Below are 23441 nucleotides of genomic sequence, written 5' to 3'. Positions count from 1 at the left end.
TTTGATATTGCAAATGATGAATTAGACAGAAGACAGTAAACACACTAGTTGATTATCAGAGAGACATTGTTTTCAAAAATGTTTTATGTTTCACTCAATCTTTCAATTTACATGCCTTTTCATCACCTGAAGTTTTTGTTACTTCCACCCTTCAGAAGTTTGCATTGAAGGTGGAGATCAAGAAACTTTCAGTTTGTGATTTTCAATTTACAATAACAGTTCCCTTTCATGCAGATGTTGTTCCCTACTAGTCCAGGTAGTGGCAGTATAACGCCAGTTTGGAATTTACAGTAAAAAAAAATACAGCCATAGAAGAAGAAGAGCAAGGACCAATCAGATCTTTGAATACCCGGAAACAACACCAGTTTGAAAGTTTGGCGGCGTTGACTCTGTAGGTAAGAATGTTTTTGACGGTTGTTGGTAAGAAAAGATAAACGAACACATTTATAAAGTCAGTACTGTCCCCGAATATTACGGTATGAAGTTTTATACGTTTATTTGTCGTAAAGTGTATAGTTTTACAGTGATTTCTACATACCTGCTAACTAGCGTCAGTTAGCACATTTCTCAAAAGCTAACGTTACCTGAACTTTGATTTCCTAGCACAGAAAAAGGAGCTGAAATGGAAACCAGCCTGTCCAGACTCCTTGTTGGACTCTCTGTAAAAATCATTCGCAGTGATGGTGAGCTGGCGTTCTTTTTTAAAACAACTCTTACCCTATTATTTTTACCCAAATAATAACGCTGTATGGTGTTAACAAAGCTTGACGGTGACTTTTTTTAATGTGTAAAACAGGCCGTGTGCATCTGGCAGTGGTGAAGTCCGCGGATGTTGTCAAGTCCATAGTTATGGTTGAATGGAATGAAAGAAAGATCTGCCGAGGAAAGGAGGTGAGTAAACCCATAAACCCAAAACAATCAGTTGGGGGTGCAAAGACAAAGTCATTTTATAGAATGAAATCTAAACATAATTTATATTACTTGTCCATGATAAACTTTATCTTACAGTTATTGATAGTTATACAAATGACACGAAAATATTGTGAAGTTGAACAACAATATGTTTATGAAAAAAGACATCTTTATTTCCATACATACACAAGTTCAACTAATAAAATAAAACTTCCTCTGCCGTGGGTTAACATACATAAGAACATGTCTGGAATAAAAGTGATAAAGTGTTAACAATTTATACATATCTGAAGATAGAGGTAGAATAGCAGTAATCAATATTAAATAATGACAAAGGCGGGAATGAGAGATCTCTTAATTTTGTTGATGTGGCAACCTTTTTATCGTCTTCCTTAAGGGATATGTATTAAATGCTGAACCATACATTTATCATTATTTCAACACTTAAAACTTCCTACAGTTTTTAAAGCTTGTCCATCAAATGTCATTTGCTGACACAATGGTTGCCTCACTCATTGACTTGTTGGCAACAAGTCCCATGGTCTTGAGAGCGTTTATGAGCAAAGCCACCATGTTTTTAGATAGTTGATGTGATTGATGTAGGAACAGCAGCCACTGTAAATACTACAGAATAAACCAACGCAAAGTCGGTCATCATTCTTTAATAACATTGCAGAATGGTGCGGATACAGCATTTCGATAAAGGCGATTACCATAAATGCAGATACCTTTAAACTTTTAACAGGTTTTTGTGAAATAGCCCTCGTTCTGTTTGTCCATTATTTCCTGTTTCATAATTTCACTTGTTGTTGTTGGTGACTTTTAGGTTGATTTGAGTGAGCTATGTTCACTCAATCCAGAGCTTTTGGACCACATAAAGAATGTCACCAACAATGTCGCCAACAATGCCGCCAACAATGCAACCGAGCCACCCCCTCCCGCTCCAGACAAGGTAAGTTTTACATTCATTTCCCACGTAACAACAGATTATGGCAGATTGTTTTTCAATGTCAGCTGAAAACATGTTTGAATTTGAACATTTGCAATTTCAAGAGTTTAACATCCCAGCCAGGCTTTCAGCTAGGATTTTTTTACAGGGTGTCCAATTTTTTTTTCAATCGCCTAGCAACGCGCGAGCGCCGCAGGCGCGTGTATTGTAGGGCAGCCCGGGGGCATCCCCCCCCAAACATTTTTGTAATTTATAACTCTGAAACACTATTTCCTGCATTTTGAGGTGCAGATTTTGTGGAATACAGCCACGTTTTTGTCTTTGTTACAACATTATTTTTGTACTGAGGCTGGGAGGAGGTATGTGTAAAGTAAAGTGGTAATTTTACTCATTGGGAAAACATAGGTCCTAGGGCTGGGCGATATATCGATATTTGAAAAATATATCCAATCTATATCCAACGAGACACTATCGTCAACATCGATATAGTTTTGTTTTCATTGAAAGTACAGCACATTGTTTCAAATAATGGCCCGTTTGAGCCGCGCCTGCCACTGCTTCTCTCTCTCCCGCTCTGCGTCCAGCTCTCTCACACACACACACACACACACACACACACACTGCCCCACCTTCCCGCTCATGTCACGTTTTTAAATACCCAACAGCGCGAAACATGGCGTCCCAGCAAAATGTCAATCGCGGCGCAGAGCTGGTATGTAAGCGAAAGACAAATGGATCAGTAATTTGGAAATGGTTTGGTTACAAGGTGTCTGACGAGTTACAGCAACAGGTGATCTGCAGAGAGTGCTTAAAATCTGTCGCTGGCAGGCTAGAAATGAAAGCACACAGCGGCACGAGTTGGAGCGCGGAAACTGTCGTGATATTGCGTCAACAATATTGATATATATCTTATATCGACATTCTGCTTGAAAATATCGAGATATGACTTTTGGTCCATATCGCCCAGCCCTAATAGGTCCATCATTAGTCATGGGTGCAAAAGGGTCATCATTTCAAATATTGAAATAACTGAAATGACAACATTTTCCCCTCTCTTTTACTTCCGCAGAAGTATGAGGGTCGACTGCGCTCATCCAGGATTCCTGCCCCTTTCTCCTGTATGTACATAACTCATTTGTTTAAGATTGCCATGTCCTGTAGTTTGGCTCCTAATGGCTTGTTTCCTTCCTAAAGCCCCTGCAGTCACCAATGCTGAAGAGTCAGGTTGGCATGGCATGCATGTTCCTCTCTCTAAAGCAAATGGGTCATGTTTTCTAATCACTTCTTTGTTAATGGGATCAGGTGCAAACAATATCCACAATCCTAATCTCTGCTAAGGCCTGGCCACTGATTATTCCTTTAGTTGAATGATTAACAGCACCCTGATGCAAATGAAAAACTATGGCTATTTTGTATTTCTGGGCCCGTAGAACTGTCTATTTTTCCATTAATCTGCTTTAACTTCTAGTATCATCCCTAAAACAAAAGTAGAGCTTTTGTATTTATATGTTTATCCATTTAGGATAGAGTTGTATAACGTTGTGACACTATTCATCTCAAGTCAGTAATACTTTTATATGCCAATATCATCTGCTGCACTTAAATATTTCCTGCACTTGTGTTAATCCCTCACATGGCGCACTTCTGTCACTAAGGGTCTTGGAAGGATATTGTTTTATCCATAAATTGAACCTTTTAACCCCGGGAAAAAAAACATGCTTGAAATTCTTAACTGTATTTCCTGTCAGACACTAACAATAATACTGCAGCTGTTTGACTCGGGTTTTGTCTTACTTTCAGTTGCCAATCGGTCTCAGACCCGGCAGACGGGCGTTTTCCAGGCTCAGGCCCCGCCTCCTGTTCTCGCACCAGTCCCGACCTCTGAGTCTACTGAGGCAAACCTGGAAACGGTTCACGTTGATCTCCACTCTTCATCAGTCTTCACACACCCTGGTTGGTAGAGATCTTCTGAAAATAAATGATTTCTTTCCAAAAAAATGACACAAACTGAAACAAGACATTTTGTCCCACCAAATATGCGTATATTGTTGTTCTCTGTGACAGCTCATTGCTAAACCCGCCCATACGATATGCTTTGAACATCCACATTAATATCACAACAAATGAAATATATGTTGTGAAAAATATTTGTTACTATCAGTTAAAATTGTAAAAACTGAAGTGCAACCTTTTCTTTTACCTTATCTAGCACCTGTTCGTCAACGTAGGAAGAATGAGGCTAAACCAGCAGAGACCCCGTCCATTGCCCGAGAGTCGATAAAGGAAAATGAACCAGAGAGAATGCCTCCTCCGCCTGCAGTCAAATGTCAGTAAATCATTTAACATCAACATAATAATATGTGTCAACCAGATCACCTAGATTTGTAGACATATCCCATGCACACAGAGAGAGAAAGCTCTACACTTTCCACACTTTATATCCTGCATAGGATTGTGAACTTGTTTCATTTAAGAAAAACATGTTGGTATCAAACACACATAGATCATATCAAGTCCATGCTCTATAAGAAGTACGAACAGGTGGTGCATAATCTGAGGCTTATACAAGTCATGCGTTAAGATTTGTAGGGTGTTGCAATGACGACAGTGATATGTAAAGTCGTTAGGGGTTTTTTATTTGGCAAACAAAGAAAGTTATTATCTCTATGCACTTTAGGCAGAAGAAAGTCTGTGGCTCCCCCAGAGATGCACAAAGGAAGCAAAAGGCTGTCTTGTGTTGCAAAGCCTCCCGACATCCAGCCAAAGCGGGGAAAGGTGAGTGGTGTTTTTTTTTTACAAAGTTTGACTTGTTAGACACGAGGGAAAATCAACTCTCACATTCCCTTTGTTCCCTTTTTTAGTTTGGAGAAGTTTATAAGGCAAACCACAAGTTCTCTGAGATGATCCAAGACTTCAGAGAGACGTTGGAAATCACCCCCTTGTCAACTAATGACCAGGTTGGCTTGGACTGGAGAACAATGTACGCTGGTTTGCCATTATAGCCATACTTATTGCACATGTTGTGTTTTCACAGATTGAACCTCACAGGATTTGTGTGTGCGTTCGCAAGCGACCCTTCAACAAACCAGGTATACTCAAAGTGATTTTGAACATAATATTAACAATATCTGCATATAGAGGAGCAATCAAGCAAGCAGCGGGGGGGAAATGGGACATTTCTGTTCCTTTTTTAATTTGAACTTTCTCGTGTATTCCAGAAATGAACAGGAAGGAGATAGATGTGGTGTCTATACCTGGGAAAGGTGTACTGCTGGTCCATGAGCCAAAACAGAAGGTGGACCTCACCAAGTACTTGGACAACCAAGTCTTCCACTTCGACTACTCCTTTAATGAGACCGCCACCAACGACCTGGTCTACAAGTAATTCCCTTACGTGTCCTTTTCAATTAGCAGGGAAGGGGATCTGTTTGCGTTTAATCGTCTTTTTTTCTGAATCTTTTTTCTTGGGAATATGATTCAAGGTATCTCATCTCGTCATCTCTCTTGTGTGTTTTTTTTCTCGCTGCCCACAAGCTGTGAAAAACGAATGTAATGTAACTAATGTACCATGTATGTTGAGTTGTTGGAGGAGCATGGGAGTTGCTGTTGGAGGAGCATGGGACATAAGATTTTCATTGCCAACATATACGTTGTATATGCTGTGCATATGACCAATAAAACCTTGAAACCTGAAACCTAAGTGTGAGAGAGAAAGGATTTACAGCAGTGTTCAGTATTGATTTATTGGATCTGCAGTGTAGATCAGGAGTAAATGTGTTGAAATCTTACATACCATTCTTGTTTTTTACATTGATTTTAAAATGTATGACCCTTGTCTTTTTTTCTTAAGGTTCACAGCCAAACCTTTGGTGCAGTCCATTTTTGAAGGTGGCATGGCAACATGTTTCGCATACGGCCAGACTGGAAGCGGGAAGACTCATGTAAGCCGCTGAATGGCATTGACTTGTCTTGAAGAAATATTTTGCAATTTATTAGAGTTTTATTTATTTATCTTTTAACCTCGTTGGCCCATTTTCCCCCTAGACAATGGGAGGTGATTTCATAGGGAAGCAGCAGAACAATGCCAAAGGAATCTACGCATTGGCAGGTAGGACAGACATTCCCTTTATCCGGACATTTTAACTGACCCATCCTGACAGTTATAATGATCAATCATTTATGGATTAGTTGATAATAACAATCCTTTTAAGGTGCCCCTTTACCTACATGGGAGCTTCACTTTGAATAATGTTTGAGTCTTTCCCTTTTAGCTCAGGATGTTTTCACCCATATAAACCACAAGAGGTATGCCAACCTGGAACTCTCTGTTTATGTCAGCTTCTTCGAGATTTACAATGGAAAAGTAAGGGAAAAACCTACCTTTATGAACACGTTTTTTAAATTTTTTAAGTATTTGGCATTTAAAAAAAGCGTATTTAAGTTATGCTAACGCAACAATGTCTTTTCTGAATTAGGTGTATGACCTACTCAATAAGAAGACCAAGCTCCGTGTCCTGGAGGATGAACGGCAGCAGGTTCAGGTGGTGGGCCTGGAGGAGGTCTATGTGTCTTCATCAGAAGAGGTCATCAAGTTGATCCAGATGGGCAGTTCCTGCAGGTACTTTTGTTTTTTTAAGATGCTACATAGTTCCATGAAATAATGTTTGATTCCTCTTAACTTCTTTTTTTCTGTCTTGTGGTCTGACATTTGTTTCATTTAGCTCAAAAAATATATAACATTGACGACTTATCTTTTGACTACTGCTTCTCCAGAACATCAGGCCAGACCTCAGCCAACACCAATTCATCCCGCTCTCACGCCATCCTTCAGATTGCGCTACGGCGCAGTGACCGTGCGACCTCGCTGCACGGAAAATTTTCTCTGGTTGATTTGGCCGGGAATGAGCGCGGCACTGACGTCAGCAGCAATGATCGAGGCACTTTGGTGGAGACTGCCGAGATCAACCGCAGCCTGCTGGCTCTCAAGGTACACTTTAGTTTCTGTGGAGGTGTGCACCCACAAGATAAGTGTCTGTGGGTGAGAAAATGAGAGGAGCCCCATTTTCTTTCTTACAACTCGGTGAGGAAAAATAAAAAGTAACTCTGGTACTTTCAAATTGATTACATAAAGCGGAGTTTAATTCTCCAAATGCAAAACTTCTCTGACGTTCCCAGAACTCTGCCGAAATATTATATACGCATTCACAGCACCTGACGGGATTTTAAAATCACCCAATATGCCCGCGTGTCATTCTTGTGCCTTGTAGGAGTGTATTCGTTCACTGGGAATGAATAGCGATCACATTCCTTTCCGGATGAGCACTTTGACAAAAGTGCTCAGGGATTCCTTTATTGGAGTGAAATCCAGGACCTGCATGGTACGTTAAAGCCCAAACATGTATACATTTTAATATCTGGGAGTGGTTTACGTGCAGAAAGTATGTAGACATATTTTTTCTTCTCATTCCACAGATTGCAATGGTATCTCCAGGCATGACTTCCTGTGAATACACAATGAACACACTGCGTTATGCTGACAGGTACACATTTAGTTTAACTTGATTCAAAATACATGTTTTAATTTTTTTTATGGGAAAACACGGATAAATGTTTTATTATGAACAGAAAACTTGAAATATTTTCCAATCTTTTGCAGAGTGAAGGAACTGAAAGGCAATTCCAAGGCCAACGAAGCAGTGCAGGCACAAGAGCCTTTAGAAAGTTCCACAGAGGAGGTCAGCTTGCACAACATAATTCTTAAATGATATTGAACATTGATTGTATCTGTTGCTTTAATGTGTTGCTGTTTGCTTTTGTGTGCCTTTACTAGGAATCTTTTGTGGATACCAGTGTGTACGATTCCATTTCCCGTGTGGCAGAGCTGGAGGAGAAGGTTTACGGACAGTTCCAGGTAAAGTGTCCTCAAGTTTTGCCCATTTTTAGAGCATACAAGACAAGTAGCACTGGCTTTTATTCACATTTGTATCGCTTTTTCTTCACAGAAAGCCAATGAATTCTACAATGCAATGGGGAAAAGCGCTTACAATATCGAAGAAGGACTTCCAGACTTGGTGGACTATGCCAAGACATTCTTTGGTTTGTACAAACCACATCTTGATCTTTTCTTTCCAATGAGCAATATATGTTATGAAACAAAATCAACATTAACCTTCTTGGACTGCTGTTAAATATGATCCAGCATTGTGAATTAAATAGTCAAAAATCTATTTCCCATTTTTCTTGGCTCAGTTCAGTTTAGAAATAATGCCATACAGGACCAAAATCTTTGTAGATCGCTTTGTTTGGCCTTTATTTATGATGTATTATCTGTCATCCACAGAAACGGTACAGGCTTTGCAAACTGCTATCAATGAGGAGAGAATGGCAAGGGAAAGCTACTAAGAAGAATCCATGGACCCACTCAGTGTGTTTTTATTGAAAATGTCTGTTTTGAAGCAGCTGATTTTAAATGTTAAATAAATACAACTTTATCCAAACACTAATTGAAAGTGATTTTTCTAGTAAGAAATCACTTGGGGAACTTGTCATTTTTATTAGTGGATGCATTGCTTTGTGCTGTGGGAGTTTCCATTTCTTTCTAAGAATGAATGTTGAAGTAGTTGAATATTCAATGTTGGTTGTGGGGGGTGATAAAGTATGTCTCAATATTGTATACAGATTTATAACAACCATAGCTTGGATATGTTTGCAGGAAAATGAAATAAAAACTTTCTTGTGCATCCTTATGTTTGCCCAACTTACTTCCAACACACAATTTAACACAAAACAAGCAACAATCTTTAACAGCATGATACACATCCTGGTCGAAAAGGTAGAGAAGCTGATCCCTCAAATAAGTGATGTAAGAAGTACTCAGATCTTAAGTAACAGAGCAGGTTACTGTTCTGTTCCAAGTAAAAATCCTGCATTCAAAATGTTAAATAAAAGTACAAAATGATTAGCATCAACATATACTTAAAGTACCAAAAGTTAAAGTATTCATGTGGATTGGCTTATTTATAATATGTTAGGGTTATAGTTTAGTTTATCAAAGCTTGTAAAGGTGCAGTTAATTCTAATTACTTTTTAACTACAGGGTAGCTTGTGAATGTTAATCAAGGTGTAACTAAAGTCTTATTCAAGTGCATCATTATTCCAAATCTGCAAACGTACAGTATTTGAGTAAATGTACTTGGTTACATTAAAACCCTGCCTAAAATACAGCGAAGGAAGTTAACTAAGTGCATTTAATCGAATGGGAGTACTTTCACTTTTGGTACTTTAAGTATAGTTTCATGCATATGCTTTAGTACTTTTACTTGAGTAGGGTTTTGAATGCAGGACTAACAGAGTACTACACTCTGGTAGTTATAAATTCACTCAAGCAACAAGATCTGAAAACTTCACATTGGTCCATTGACTGCTAGTTGAAAGGCACATTCTTTATGTGAGTTGAACAGCCAGAGCAGTAGGTGGTGCTAAAGCGGGGTGAGAGGAGAAGGAGGGGCCGGGCAGTGACGCTCAGATTAACCTGCCTTGGCTTCTCATCGACCGACTGGCTGAGGAACCAAACCCCGGAACGGCTAGCGATGAAGTGGTTGCAGTTTTCGCTCCTCGTTGCGGGGCTTTCCTCACTGTTGTGCGCCACGTCTGGCGACGGCAGCGGCAGCGGCGTGAAGAAGATGAAGATGCAGTTTGCTACTGGACCCCTTCTGAAGTTTCAAATTTGGTAAGCAAATAAGCGAAAAATGTGGCGAGTCATTGCAAGCTAAGTAGCTAAACTCCAAAGCTAACAACATAGCCGAATGTAGGCCGAAAATCCATTGAAGCTAAATAGCTAACTAACAGCAGAGTAGTTCATGTAAACATGTTATAGGATAAGAAGCGTTCAAATCACTTATTTAGTAGCGACTTTACTTGGCCTAAATGCGTAGAGAATACATGTTGAAGTTTTGGTTTGTGTCACTTCTGAAAATTAATCGGAAACATAGCCCCGCTTCCGCTGTCAAACCTGATAGTTAACGTTAAATCTTTAGTCGACGGTAACGCTAGGTTAACGTGTTTGTATTGTGCGCTCAATAATGATTATTTTAAATCTCTGAATGGATCTTTATGTCATGAATTCTGTATTGCAATCCTACATTCATTAACACCATGATGTTAAGTTACCGCTAGCCTATCTGACGTTAAATAGCTAACACGAGTAAAAGATTTACGATAAAGCGTGCTTGTCCTTACGGTCAAAGAGATATGCTAATATCGATGTCACATGGTTTTAAGACGCTAATGCACAAGGATTGTCACCGAAGTAAACCAGAAACAAATATTTGCATTTGTAATGTTTGCTTTGCTTTTAACAAATATGCCACAAACAGGCATGTAGCAATGGAGTGCAAAGCAACGTTAACTAAAAAGTGGTTCACATGCTGCTAACTGGTATTTCACACGAACACTTTACAATAATAAAAAGCAAATATCTTCAAAATAAGACAGTCACATACCAGATCTCGAGGTTAAATTGTGGAATTAGCCTTGAGAGCATTGTTGTGTTATGTCTGCATTTGTCCCTCTTTGAGACATTATACGACCTTCTAACACTGATTGTCTTTTCACAGCATTTCCTGAGGGTACAAGCGGGTGTTTGAGGAGTACACGCAGGCCTTGTACCAGCGGTACCCAGACATCCGCATTGAAGGGGAGAATTATCTTCCTATTCCCCTCTATAGGTAAGAGAGAGATTGTCTGCTTTGTTACAAGTGGATTATGTCCGGATTTCTGAGAGCAGGCTAAAGGCTGCCTGGGTTTAGCTGTTTTTAGACTAAGGATGTGAATTATTGTGCAGTCATGCTTATCTGGACATGTAGTTTATTCTAACGTAGACATAACTACCATCCCTAAGAACTACATGTGAACTATAAGTGAACTTGTGAAGCATCAATGGCTGTGCTTGGGTAATTGGCTCTTGTGAGACTGATTTGTGCACATGTCCCAAGTGTTGCAGTTAAATGTGTGGGTGGTGTCGATGCACCCTCGGGTCCTCATCAGTTAAACACACCAGAGGTTTATTAAAGAAAGGAAACAGTTTCACACCCTGGGTTTCTATTCCCCTGTGTATTTTTTCAGTCTGGCCATGTCTTACTCTGGTTCTGCCATTAGACGGATAATACTGTGTAGTGTGTACTGGTTGTAGATCAACCAGTTACCAATGTTAAAGTTGAAGTGTAGTGAGACCCGGTTAAAAAGGAGGCAGGCCCTGTGTTGTAGGTTGTGGTTGATATGATTGATCGTGTTAAGCCATGTCCAAGTTTATTATTTTAAGGAATACATTTCAGAGTAACAAAATGATGTGTATGGGAGGAAGCAATTGCCACAATGTTTTCCTCGTCTTCTGTTTATTCTACACAAAGAAGCAACATTACTATACAAAAGTAAAATTTAAAAAACCGTCACATCCTCCTCTTGGCACAGTGTTGTCTAGGAATAATTGTGTCAGATAACTTGTTGCCATTCTCAATTTTTTGGACAATGTTCAATATACTTTTTCCATTACCTTTCAAATTAATATGCTTACTTTAAAAACTGAGAATGACATGTTTATTCACCACAATGCTGACACTTAACAAACATTGATTGTACCTATAAAGTGTATTGATGTTGACATGGAATTGTATTAAAAGCCAGTTTCTTGTTTTTTTCCCCCAGACATTTTGCTTCCTTCCTGTCTGTGTTCAAACTGCTGGTGATTGGGCTGATCATTATCGGCAGGGACCCATTCGCCCTCATTGGCATGCAGGCACCTGGCGTCTGGGAGTGGGGCCAAGGAAACAAGGTAGAGAACTATACGAGTCACTTAAATTCAGATCGTGTGGAAGTTTACGCTGTCATTTTCATGGGCAATATTGATTAAGAGAGAGGGTCAGGATTGTGCGCCTCATGCAGCTGAGTATTTTTTTTTTGCAGGTTAACACGATCACACTAAAGCATAGACTGAATATTGAGAAGTAGTAAAGTGGGCTTTGGTTAGCTTGTTTCTAATACAGTTGTGTATACACACACTGCCAGGTATAACTCAAACCCATGGGATTTCATTAGCTCACTCAGGGTCTTCAGGCAAGTATTGTTTTGCCTGATCTGTTATCTCCAGGGTTACACACATGCCAAACGCTCTGAGGAGTAATGACTGCTCACATCAGATATTTGCAAATAAACTTTTGAGGTTATTCTTGTGTATTACCAGCAATTTAAATGTGTATTTAGCAAGCATTTGGCATGGATCTGTGTTGCTAAAATATGTCGTTTGTTTTCATCCAAGCCAAAAAACAGTTGGAACATTTATTTTATTTCTATGCAGAAATGTTAAACTCAAGTTTCTCTCATTCTTCTTTCAGATATATGCCTGCATGATGGTGTTCTTCTTCAGCAATATGATTGAAAACCAGTTAATGTCTACAGGAGCTTTTGAAATCACATTAAATGGTGAGTCAGAGCATGCACTTATTTACTAACCCCAATGTTTCAGATTGATTGAGTCTTTACAATTGTCAAAATAAAGTTCTATGGTAATTAGGGATGCACCGATACATCAGTGAGACATCGGCCGATGTTAGCCCTATTTACCACAATCGGCACATCGGTAAAATACGGTGACATCACGATGGCAGTCACTGATGTTTATGTTTTGCTACGTTACCGGGAGAAGTCGCATTAGCGTCGTTATTTTTTAAATATGACAGACCAAATCTTAAATCAGGGCATCATTTTGAAGGATTAGATCAGTGACAGTGGGTCTGCCGTAACTTTAAAGTCATTCGGAGGGGGGGGAGCGTCTCCTCTCCTCTGTGAGGAGTTGCTGCTGCACGCTGCGCATGCTGCAGGACTTCCGCCCCGTGTACCGGGTGTCTGCAGGATCGGTAAATTAAATCCATCCTTCAGTGTTCTTGGCCGTCGTTATTGTGACTTTGTTATACTTACTGCTACTCCCGTTAACTTCCGGAAACTTACTATGGCTCGCTCAACCTCTCTCTCGCTCTTACACATGCACACACGTATCCCCCACTCTCTCTCTTAAAGGGACAGGCTGCCTTATGCTACTATTACAGTTTAAATAGTAAAACATCGGCCATCGGCAAGAATTGTTATGCTTAACAGCGGCGTCGGTCGGCATTTTTGCAATCGGTGCATCCCTAATGGTAATGGAACAAAATGCAGTCAATTACAGTGAAGTGTTATGTTTTTCATAGATGTACCAGTGTGGTCAAAACTAGAGTCCGGTCACCTGCCCTCCATGCAGCAGCTTGTGCAAATCCTGGACAACGAGATGAAGATGAACGTTCACATGAACACAGGAACACACCTCCACTCCTAACCCTACTCGTCTAATCCTTGCTCGAGCTAAAAGCCCCTCCATGTAAGTACAGTAGTGTACATCTCACTGTTGTGCTTATTTCAAAGCCTTTGCCTATCATCGTTTTCCTTACCTGTGATTTATATTGGCCACTGTCATTTTGTTTTACTTTGATCTGCTTCCTCTGTCTTCCTGTCTAGGTTTGAGGTGGGATTCTCGCTGGGCTGTGAGGTGATGTTTATGAAGGTCTGCGCTGAAGGCAGGAAAACTGCTAGCACAGACTGGATGCCCCCATCAACCTTCACCATGCCCATTGGGAGATATCCCGCCCCTGACGCCAGAGTGGGATCCATGGCAACAGTGCTGGCCAATCCTTTTTTTTTTTTTTTTTTTTGTCTTCTCCATCTATTCATACTACTGCAGATTTCATCCAGGTGACATCAGTGGTCCCGTAAGGAGATATTTAACATTGATTTTCATAGTCTTTAACCTGTTGCATATAATTGATCCATGTGAATTAAAACGTGTTGTTGTACCACTGAGCCACATGTAGAATTTATAAGTTTACTGTTCTAAACCTAGCTTAGCCATGTAGAACATGCAACACTGTCATCATTGTTGTGGAAATAACATTGGGAAATTGTCGTCTTGGTATGATTTCTGAATAATTTTATATTTACATAACTTGAAGAAAGCTGAAAGAAGATTAATTAAACATATTGTAACTATTTAACTGTGAGGCTCTGGTGTTGTGTTGAGGTTTACTGATGTGGTGGTTTGTGCTGTGAATGATATCCTAAGTGAGCTAAATTAAAACCTATTACTTTTAAAGGAGCTGTTGGATGATGTGTCTGCCCTCGAGGTGTTTAGTTATCTGAGTGAAAAGCTAGTGGATCTAAATGAATGCCTGAGAGATACTGCTCTGTTTGTCTTGGTTACAGCCACAAGTGCACTTTAAAGCCATCTGCTCCACCCTAATGTTATTAGGAAGACCTGAGGATCCAAGCTTATCTGATTAGAAGACACAGCAGATTAAGCTTCACAATACAAGACTAAAACAAAGTGACGTTAGAGGCAACGCTTGTAGATTTTTGGATAATCCAAACTAAGGTAACATCCCTTCATGATGTAATTGAATCACAAGAGAGCATTTTTACTGTTACAGCTGTTTAAAAAATACTCATGATAATGGGCAAAACTGTTTGTGTGTGTGTGTTTAGGGGAGTTATGGGTCAGATCATTTGAAAGGTTATGACCAGTGTAAAAGTTTAGGGTAAGGAAGCCAAGCTAATGTTATTTAGATGTAATTTGTTTTTTCAGATTCTGTTGTGTGGTCCTAAATACCATCCATGAGAAAGGGGGGGTGGGGAAAGTGCTGTTTGAGCAAATGTGCCATCCTACCTGTTGAAATCCCAAAGGAGCTATTGGGTTGTATAAAAGACATGGGTGCTTTTTTGTTTTGTTGCAAGAAGACAACGTGTTTAATAGTTTAACTCTCCTATTCCCTATATATGGGACTTCTGCTGACATCAAGGTTTGTGACGGCTGTCTGTTGTATAACCCTGATTATGTAATAATACATAACATTTATTCAGCACTTTACAAGAGGTGGAGGGGGTAGAGGGCGAAAGCAAGAGAGGAAAGGTAACTTTTTAGGGCTTTCTTTGTAAGATAACAATTGTTGGATGTGACTGCCTTTTTTCCATGGCAAAGCTGCACTCATTTTGTCCCAGGTTGCTTCGTTACTGGCAGACAATCTTGATCTCTTTGGATAAAGACTCTCACTCATCACATCAGTACTGGCCTCCAGAAGCCTCTGGGCAACAACATGGAGGTGTTGGGCTTATGTGGTTTTCAGCAGATGGGGATGTGAAGGCGTCGTCATGTACTGGTGGAGATTCTGAAAAGCCTGGTGGATCCTAGCCCTGGCTTCCAATACATACAGCTCTTCCTTTGATGTTGACGGTCCTGAAGCATCGCTGCCTGTTGTACATTCACACTGGAGTGGGTAAAAAAAGATGAACGAAGCAGAATTGGCGATGCAAGCACCTGCAAGATGAAAATGTAGGTAGAGAAACATGGCTTCACCTGAGTGCAGCAGGAACCAACACTGAACCTTGCCTGTTGACCTTTCGCCAGGAAGGAAACAAACACCTGTTCCTTCCCGAAGATTCGGACCCCAACGGCTTTGTTGAGGGACAGGAAGACGGGATGCAGGGGAGTGGGGATGAGGCTCTGACTGTTCCAGCTCCACCGACGAACCCTGGTACCAGCCTCATTCAAACACTGACCGCCGGCACTGTTTATAGTCAGCCTGCAACAAAAACACACACATGGAATGAGAATTATAAGCTTTTCTAAACCATCTATGTGTATAGAACAGGATTTACAGTCTAATTCATAGGGTTTAACTCTTGTGTTAAGGCATTGACCTGTTATGATAAGATATGATGGACCTTTATTGCTGGCAGCAAGTTTCCCAATTCAGGGTTTTTCATCCAACCACAACCAACTATTATTTACCTTAAGATTAAAGAAATATTAAACCACAAAAATGAATTCCCTTCGTCGTTGCCTGAATTCTTGAAGAAAATAAAAGGTTGCCTCTATTGTGAATGATGGTTTGTAAAACTGAATGTTCTTCATGAAAGTTAATGAGGGCCACTCTCAACAACAAACTATAAACTTCTGTTCAGAAACTCTCAAACAATGTGAAATATAATCCTAATTTTATTCATTTAGTCACATGCTCATTACCTCCTTAATGCATTTTCCATATTTGAATTGTTTGTTCACTAAAAAAACAAATCTTAGAAATGTAAGGTACCACGTGATAAGTAATGGATATACATATCATTTACGGTAAGTATTTAATTATATATATATATAGTAACTCTCAACATTTGAATTAAAGAAATAGTATATATAAATACTTGTCTTTGTACCATATGTTCCCATTGCTGTGATAACATGTCGCCCTGCCGTCAGACTGGAACATGGCTCTCATTGATGGAGTGGAGGCATCGCTGTCATCGTACACGATGCAGACTCTCCCATTTTCTGCAGTGACCACGACAACCAGAGCCAAGAGGCCTGAGGGATAGCTGTTACCATGACGATAAGGATGGTAACACCCACTGTATGTAGTATTGCATGCACACTCTAGCGGTCACCTTGCAAGACCCACTGAAAATCTGGTCACATTATAAAACATCTATGCCTTGTGAGTGGATACAAGGCCTGAGCAGAGCCATCAGGGAGCACAGTAAGAAATGTCCTGCTGTTGGAATAATACTTCTGAAGAGATTCTGCATCCTGTGAACATATAAAATTAAACAAAATCCAAGATGTTAATGTTAACTGCAAATGTACAACAAAAAGGTCTCCATTATAAAATGAAGCAGCTGAGAGTCTAACTAAACAAGCTACTGCATGTATCCCAGTACCTCTGGGACCTGACCAAAATCAGGATGATTCCTTGGCATCTGCTTCTATGATTAAAACACATATTTTTGAGTCAGTGTCTTGTCTACTTTATGAAAGCACACGATTAGATTGCTATAGTTACCATTTCAAAAGCCATACATGTTTATACCCAGAAATATTCAGCCTTACAATCAATGAATGTTAAATACAGTTTAAAAACTGCTATTGTGTAGTTTTATGTATCGATCAGACACTGTGTGACCACAGGGGGGCAGTGTATATGAGTCAAGATTAATACACAGAATTAAGTCCTCCTGAATCAATGAAAAAAAAAGGATTAATTGTTAGTTTTCCAATAAAGGTAAGGTATTCTTAGCACTGACATTAATAAGAAAAAACACATTAGCATATTGTGGGTACCTGATGATAATGACATATGCCAAACTGAAGTTGCTTGTTTTCACAAAAAAGGACCAACAGCTGCTCCTCTTCCGCTTTTATTTTCAATTCCTTTTCAGAATCGCTCCAAGGACAAACTGTCCAACATCCTTTTCCTGGAGCACGAGAGAGCCGGAAGTTAAGGACCTTTGATGCTGGGGGAACTAAACAATAGCCCAGAACAAACTGAATCAGCCTCAAAAAGCCATTTAAAGTCTTTAAAGAGAGCTTTTGCAATGCCTGTTTGTGCTTGATTAAAAGCTGTCAATGCGTACACTCAGCGGTTACTCACAGGTTTCTGCCACAGGTAGTTGGACTGAGTAATCCTCATAGATTTTCACTTCTGATTGCTCTCTAATAAAGGGTACAAATTGAAGTATTAGATGATTATTTTAGTATATTTGTGTTTCTGTGTAATTAATTGGAAATACATTTTGAGACGCAAAGTCGTACCTAAGTCCACTCAGTAAGTCCATGATAAACTTGTTGTTATTCTCCATCTCCTTGCCTTGTAAGAGAAGCTCCTCCTTGTCTCTGGGAGATGTTGGAGTACGATTCCTCAGGTCACATCTGCCCTCAACCAAACACCTCTGCTTCACCAGCATCTTATACAGCTGCTGCCGCTGAGCACAGCAGAACAGTGGCATTGACTAAAATGAAAATGAAAGTGGATGCAAGGAGGTGAGCGGTGCATCTGGTGTACTTGGGGAAGTTATTTTAGTGTGTTTGTTACCTCAGGTTCCTGTACCCATGTTAGATCCAGTGAAGGTTGGGCCTTTCCTCCACAGAACTCACACTTTACTGGGTATTCTGTCTGAGGTTGGGACTGGACAAACAAGTGTGTATTTAAATGATCAGTAAAACACAGTGCATTTATGTAGACAGGAGTTCACAACAGTAGAAGTTAGAAACTTGATTTGTTTTACCGCTGGAAGACTGGTTGTTAGATTTATCCTGTTGTTGTCAGACTCCCGGTTATACCTAAGAACTCCTGCTGCTCTGACACAATAGGTGGGTGGGTCACTGACATACTGTGGGCAGGCCCCTGCTCTCCTCTTACCAAAGAAATACACACATTTATTAAAGTAAAAAGTAATGAATGTGATATACATTGATTAAAACAGAGCTGAAAAGCTAAAGTAATTGTGTATTTTCAACAACTTGATCTGTCTTACTTGGTCATCAAGGGAAGATAGTGGCTCACTGAGATCGCGCTCTAATTTAGAAGCAGGGTCTAATGGGAAAACACAATTCACTGTTGTATCGTTGAATCAAGTCCTACTAAGATAAGTAAACTCCGGCTTGCTTTTTTTATTTAATCGTAATTGTTATTGGAGCAGACTTACAGGAAGAGCTAGATGTCATGTCTTCTGGCTGCAGTAAAGTCACTGCTTTCGAATATTTTTCCCGGGAAGACATTCAGCATTTATTGCTAAGGTTTATCTCCTGGTGACAAATATATACAGTAAATAAATTATGTGGCAAAGACTCTAAATCACATATATTTCTTATACACATTTATGTAGCAGAATCAGCATCATATTTACCAGAAAATATCATAAATGATCATGTTTAAAAGGGGACAGAGAAAGGTCATATTAAGAGTAAAAACAGATGTGAGATAAGGCAATACATCTATGAAATACATGAATTAAAGAATAGTCAATTATAAGCTTTAGTTTGATTGGGAATTACGGCAATGAGAATAGCACCCTGACAAAAAATAAATAAAATATGTACACTTAAGGTAATGCACTCACCTCAACACCTCACACTTATTGTTGTTGTCAGTTACCTTGGAGACAAAGCTGCCTAAAGCAATGTGTTACTGTAATAGCATACCTTATTTTGGTTGCTGGCCTACTGGTACTCAATGGGTATTATGAAACACAATTGGAATATGTGGTATACTGTCAAAGTGAAGGTATATAAGTTATATACTCTCAACTTTGTCAGCAATAAAAAGGTGAATCCTGAATTATTGTGTACAGTTTATGTCAAGGTTCAGGTCAAAAACAGATATTTATTTAGACAGAATAAGTATTTATTTTTGAAAATGTCTAATGTGGTTCTTTTAATTGGTGAATTCAGAAATGCAGTGCTGACCTGCAAACCTAATTTCAGTGTGTATCTAGGTTTGGATGCCACAATCAAAGTAAAGTAAAGTAGATTTGGAAATACAGACAAAAAAGACGAATAAACATAACCTCAAGATTCATTCCGTAGCTGTGCAGTGCTTCCCTGATGGAGTTAACCCAGTTGCCATGGAGCTGTGCATGTTCAAATTTCCTTTTTTTTCTAAACCAACATTTGAGCTCAAAAATTCTATCGCTGACTTTCACAACAGAAGCCGACAAAACAATCCAATTTTAAATGACTAGCTGTTCTTGAGCTTCTGATCATACCGCATTATACAGCCTTATGATTATTACTTTTAGGTGGGAAGAGTTAACTTGGTCCTCATTAGGTTTATTGTAAATAACACAATGTTTAAAGTTTATACATTACACATACATAGGTTACACAATTTCTCTCCAAAAGATGGCAGAGTGGTTGTGTTTTTTCCCCTTTAGAAAGATGTACTTTTGTTAAAAAATTTGATCTTGTGCATTTGACCCATCCCAGTGTTAGGAGCAGTGGGCTGCCATATGTACGGCACCCAGGGAGCAATGTAGGGAATGGTGCATTGCTCAGGGGCAAGTTAGGTTAGTTGGTGAGTTGAGCCAGAATGAACCGCTAGTCTACTTGGCAACCTTGACATCACCCAGGTGGATCCAATAAGAGGTGATTAGACAACAATCAGTTAGCCTCCTTCGCAGCTTGATTGGTTGTCACAGCACCTGCTTGATGCTCAAATAGCTGAGGCAAGGAAAGTTCTCTCAGTTCTTCACATTACCAGCAGTCATGTGTAACAGGATGATATGCACAGGAAAGAGACAAAGCGTTGGTGTTTACCTGACTGCAGCTGTTATTCTGACGTGTTTATTTGTGCAAACTATAGACTGTTATCGACTGAAGAAAACAGAAAGACGAGAAGGGCGAAAAGAGGCCGACAGAGTGAAAACGATTGAGTTCCAAGAGGGGAAAATTGTTTTCGGGAGATCTTTTGAAAAAGGGTCAGGCCTTGTTTCTCAAATCACAGATGAGACCAGGAAGTCATCCTCAAACACTTCTGCGGAGGTTGAAGGTGCTTATCAAGCAGACTCTGCAGGTAAAAATCTTTGTCTTGTATATAGTATGGCTTGAGTTGTTTTGCTTCTCTTTAAAGTACTAACAATTAAATGTATTATATTCGCCTTCAGGCTTCAGCCAAACACAAGTCGCCAGTTCCAAAGACGCGTCATGGAGAAGCATGTCGCCCTCGCTGCAGTGTGGTCGGGACCAGTTGAAGTTCAGAGCAGTGGGACCAGGAACTTCACATTTTGCGGTAGAACAAGGTAAACTAATTGGCCATAATATATCTTTAGTTAAATGTACAATTTCAGTATCTCTACCAATGAATACATATTCACTGAGCTTTTTTATCCCACAGGAAGTGCACCTCCAATGCCTCTGTCCCATGTCCCTTCTACCTGTGGCTACAGCATGCAGAGGAACTCCCTTGCACTTCTCATGTTGGTTCCCTATGATGGCTGCAACATGGTTCAAGAGGTAATGTGAATCTGTCTAATGCTATGAATTTTGAATTTAAACTTTCTATGAAATGTACTCTATGTTTTTTTGGATTGGGAATGGCATTCAAATATGTTGCATCATGATGATCTATAATTGCAAATTTAGCAAGAAATTAATCTTTTGCTGTGTACAGTCGGAGTGTAATATAGACTGGTTTGTGTGATGCCTTGGTTTCTGATTTTTGGTTTTCCTCCCAAAGGGTGGAAGTTATGTACTCCCGATGCGTTGGCAAGGAATTCCAGTCTCTCTCTGGTGTTCCAATCCTGCTGCACCCACTGCCTCACCTATTGCAACCCCTTCCTCCACAACTGCTGCCCCCCATTCCCCTGCACCTCAGATACCCAGCTTCCCACCATCATGGCCACAGGTGCCCCAGTGGCCTCAGCTGCCTGGCGCCAACAAGAACCCAGATGGTTCACAATCCAATATTCCCCAATCCTACTACTTGCCACCATACTTTTACCCACAATACCCTCAAGTGCCAGAGACAACAACAGCAACGACCAGAGAGCCTACAACTGCAAAAACAACTCGGATGCCCCAATACCCTCAGATGCCCCAGTGGCCTCAGATGCCTGGCGCCAACAAGAACCCAGATGGTTCACAATCCAATATTCCCCAATCCTACTACTTGCCACCATACTTTTACCCACAATACCCTCAAGTGCCAGAGACAACAACAGCAACGACCAGAGAGCCTACAACTGCAAAAACAACTCGGATGCCCCAATACCCTCAGATGCCCCAGTGGCCTCAGATGCCTGGCGCCAACAAGAACCCAGATGGTTCACAATCCAATATTCCCCAATCCTACTACTTGCCACCATACTTTTACCCAAAATACCCTCAAGTGCCAGAGACGACGATGACCACTACAGAGCCTACAACTGCAAAAACAACTCTGCTGCCTCAGATGCCCAAATACCCTCAGATGCCTCAAATGCCCCAATACCCTTTCTTCAATCCTTATCTTCCCAACTTTCCTCCCCCACTGCCAGTCACAACGGCCAACATTTTAACTACCCAAACTACTGCCAAGCCTCAGTCCATGCAGTTTCCACAATATATGCCAATGTATCCTCCCTTTAATCCTGTTTATCCAACCACAAAGCCAAAAGCTGCGACGACGCCAACACAAACTACCTCCAGAACGACTGCCTCCCCTGTACCTCAGACACTTGGGTACCCTCCACCATGGCTTCAGATGCCTGGCACAAACAAGAACCCAGATGGTTCCCATTCCAAAATTCCCCAATCCTACTACTTGCCACCATACTTTTACTCAAAATACCCTCAAGTGCCAGAGACGACGACAGCAACGACCACAGAGCCTACAACTGCAAAAACAACTCAGATGCCTCAATACCCTCAATACCCTCAGATGCCTCAATACCCTCAGATGCCCCAATACCCTCAGATACCTCAACACCCTATCTTCAATCCTTATCTTCCCAATGTTCCTCCCCTACATCCAGTCACTACTGCCAAAACCTCAACTACCCAAACTACTGCCAAGCCTCAGTCCATTCAGTTTCCACAATATATGCCAATGTATCCTCCCTTTTATCCTATCAAATTTCCAACTAAAATGCCAGAAAATACAGCAGGGACAACACAAACTACAACCACAACTAAACCAAAGGCTAAAAATCCCTCATGGCAGCTTCCACAGTATCTGCCAGTTTATCCTCCACATAATATGTTTTTCCCTCAATTTTACCCTCCCCAGTATTCAACTGCAAAGCCAGAAACGACAACGACTTCTACAACCACAACTAAACCAAAGGCGAAACCACAGTTTCCACAATATATGCATTACTATAATGCCTATCCCCAATATCCAGCCACTAAGCCGACAATGCCGCCAAAGCCAACGACTCCAGCTACAAATGTGAAACTGGATCACCCGACCACTCCAGCACCCCATCCTCCTGTTCAACCCAATCTTCCCTTTCCCGTAGCAATGATGCATCCTTTTCCTCTTCCAGGCCACCCTGCTTAAATGGTTCTAATAAAGGTTTTGAACAGTGACACTGTCCCGTTTGTGCTTTTGTTAATCCTTCAACTACCGCAGAGATGCTTTATTCCAGGCTCGTCAAGAAGTAGCTGTGTGTGTGTGTGTGTGTGTGTAGAGGAGTGAACAGTCCAATTTGAGAAAATGGTGTTTAATTGACAGTTTACACATAGTTGTCCTGGCAAGGGATTAAGTTTGCAATTTTAATTCACACATTTTTAAATGCAATCAATGTTTGGCATCTGAAATGTTTTCTCAGTGTGGCTTTGTGTCCACATGGTGGCATCATTGCTCAACCATTTCTTGGTAGGTTTTGAAGGGGAATATTTTGTGGTGACCCTAGTTATCCATGTGTGAACTAGTTCTACTAAAGGTTGTATTCTCAAACATATATATTTTAGTCAACGGTATAGTTCCACCATGTCATTTCTCAAATTACTTAACATCTGCCAGGTGTTAAGGAAATTGGCTTCACTCATTACATAGTTTATACCACCTGAAATGGGGAGTTTACAACTTTGAGCAAAACAATGAACCTTCAGCATTTGTGTCATTTAAGTTTGCAAACTGGATCAAGGCGTAAACATTATCAAATAACTTTCTTCCTTTTTCCTCTTTTGTATAACGAGGCCAACAAATAAAAGGCAATGTTTTATATTGAGAATATTTGAGGTTAGAAAATC

The 23441-nt window shown here is 40.3% G+C and overlaps 3 protein-coding genes and 1 long non-coding RNA gene across 9 annotated transcripts; 3 read left to right on the top strand and 1 right to left on the bottom strand.

The window, feature by feature from the left end:
- The first annotated feature begins 316 nt into the window (after positions 1-316).
- Positions 317-8607, top strand: kif2c (kinesin family member 2C). 4 transcript variants are annotated; one of them, XM_063884904.1, is made up of 23 exons: positions 317-395; positions 604-683; positions 797-891; positions 1739-1864; positions 2931-2979; positions 3056-3085; positions 3662-3814; positions 4071-4187; positions 4539-4636; positions 4723-4818; positions 4896-4950; positions 5080-5242; positions 5712-5802; positions 5906-5969; positions 6133-6224; positions 6337-6479; positions 6635-6848; positions 7129-7239; positions 7334-7401; positions 7518-7596; positions 7692-7772; positions 7864-7957; positions 8202-8607. In XM_063884904.1, the coding sequence occupies exons 2-23, from the start codon at positions 623-625 to the stop codon at positions 8261-8263; spliced, it is 2142 nt and encodes a 713-aa protein (XP_063740974.1). In that variant the 5' UTR covers positions 317-395; positions 604-622; the 3' UTR covers positions 8264-8607. The 4 variants fall into 4 exon arrangements, with proteins under 4 accessions (XP_063740974.1, XP_063740977.1, XP_063740976.1 ...); XM_063884906.1 differs by having other exon boundaries at positions 365-391; XM_063884905.1 differs by having other exon boundaries at positions 383-476.
- Positions 8608-9367: 760 nt separating this feature from the next.
- Positions 9368-13933, top strand: selenot1a (selenoprotein T, 1a). The gene is made up of 6 exons (XM_063886514.1): positions 9368-9590; positions 10477-10587; positions 11564-11690; positions 12250-12337; positions 13102-13268; positions 13406-13933. The coding sequence occupies exons 1-5, from the start codon at positions 9451-9453 to the stop codon at positions 13224-13226; spliced, it is 591 nt and encodes a 196-aa protein (XP_063742584.1). The 5' UTR covers positions 9368-9450; the 3' UTR covers positions 13227-13268; positions 13406-13933.
- Positions 13934-14739: 806 nt separating this feature from the next.
- On the bottom strand, positions 14740-17730 carry LOC134866380 (glutamate-rich protein 6). Of its 3 annotated transcripts, none has more exons than XM_063886511.1 (7): positions 17523-17730; positions 17362-17423; positions 17052-17233; positions 16441-16520; positions 16151-16309; positions 15294-15519; positions 14740-15204 (listed from the first exon to the last, which is right to left on the bottom strand). In XM_063886511.1, exons 1-7 carry the CDS (start codon positions 17714-17716, stop codon positions 15049-15051), a joined length of 1059 nt encoding a protein of 352 aa, XP_063742581.1. In that variant the 5' UTR covers positions 17717-17730; the 3' UTR covers positions 14740-15048. The 3 variants fall into 3 exon arrangements, with proteins under 3 accessions (XP_063742581.1, XP_063742583.1, XP_063742580.1); XM_063886513.1 differs by having other exon boundaries at positions 14740-15188; XM_063886510.1 differs by having other exon boundaries at positions 14740-15519.
- Positions 17731-19966: 2236 nt separating this feature from the next.
- LOC134865651 (uncharacterized) lies at positions 19967-22775 on the top strand. Its single transcript, XR_010165982.1, has 4 exons — positions 19967-20280; positions 20372-20506; positions 20602-20720; positions 20944-22775. It is a non-coding gene; the product is annotated as an uncharacterized LOC134865651 (long non-coding RNA).
- The last annotated feature ends 666 nt before the right edge of the window (positions 22776-23441 follow it).

Source organism: Eleginops maclovinus, chromosome 6 (genome assembly GCF_036324505.1).
Source record: "Eleginops maclovinus isolate JMC-PN-2008 ecotype Puerto Natales chromosome 6, JC_Emac_rtc_rv5, whole genome shotgun sequence".
Classification (NCBI taxonomy): Eukaryota; Metazoa; Chordata; class Actinopteri; order Perciformes; family Eleginopidae; genus Eleginops; species Eleginops maclovinus.
The sequence above is the reverse complement of the archived record's forward strand: the minus strand, read 5'-3'. Positions and strand labels throughout refer to the sequence as shown.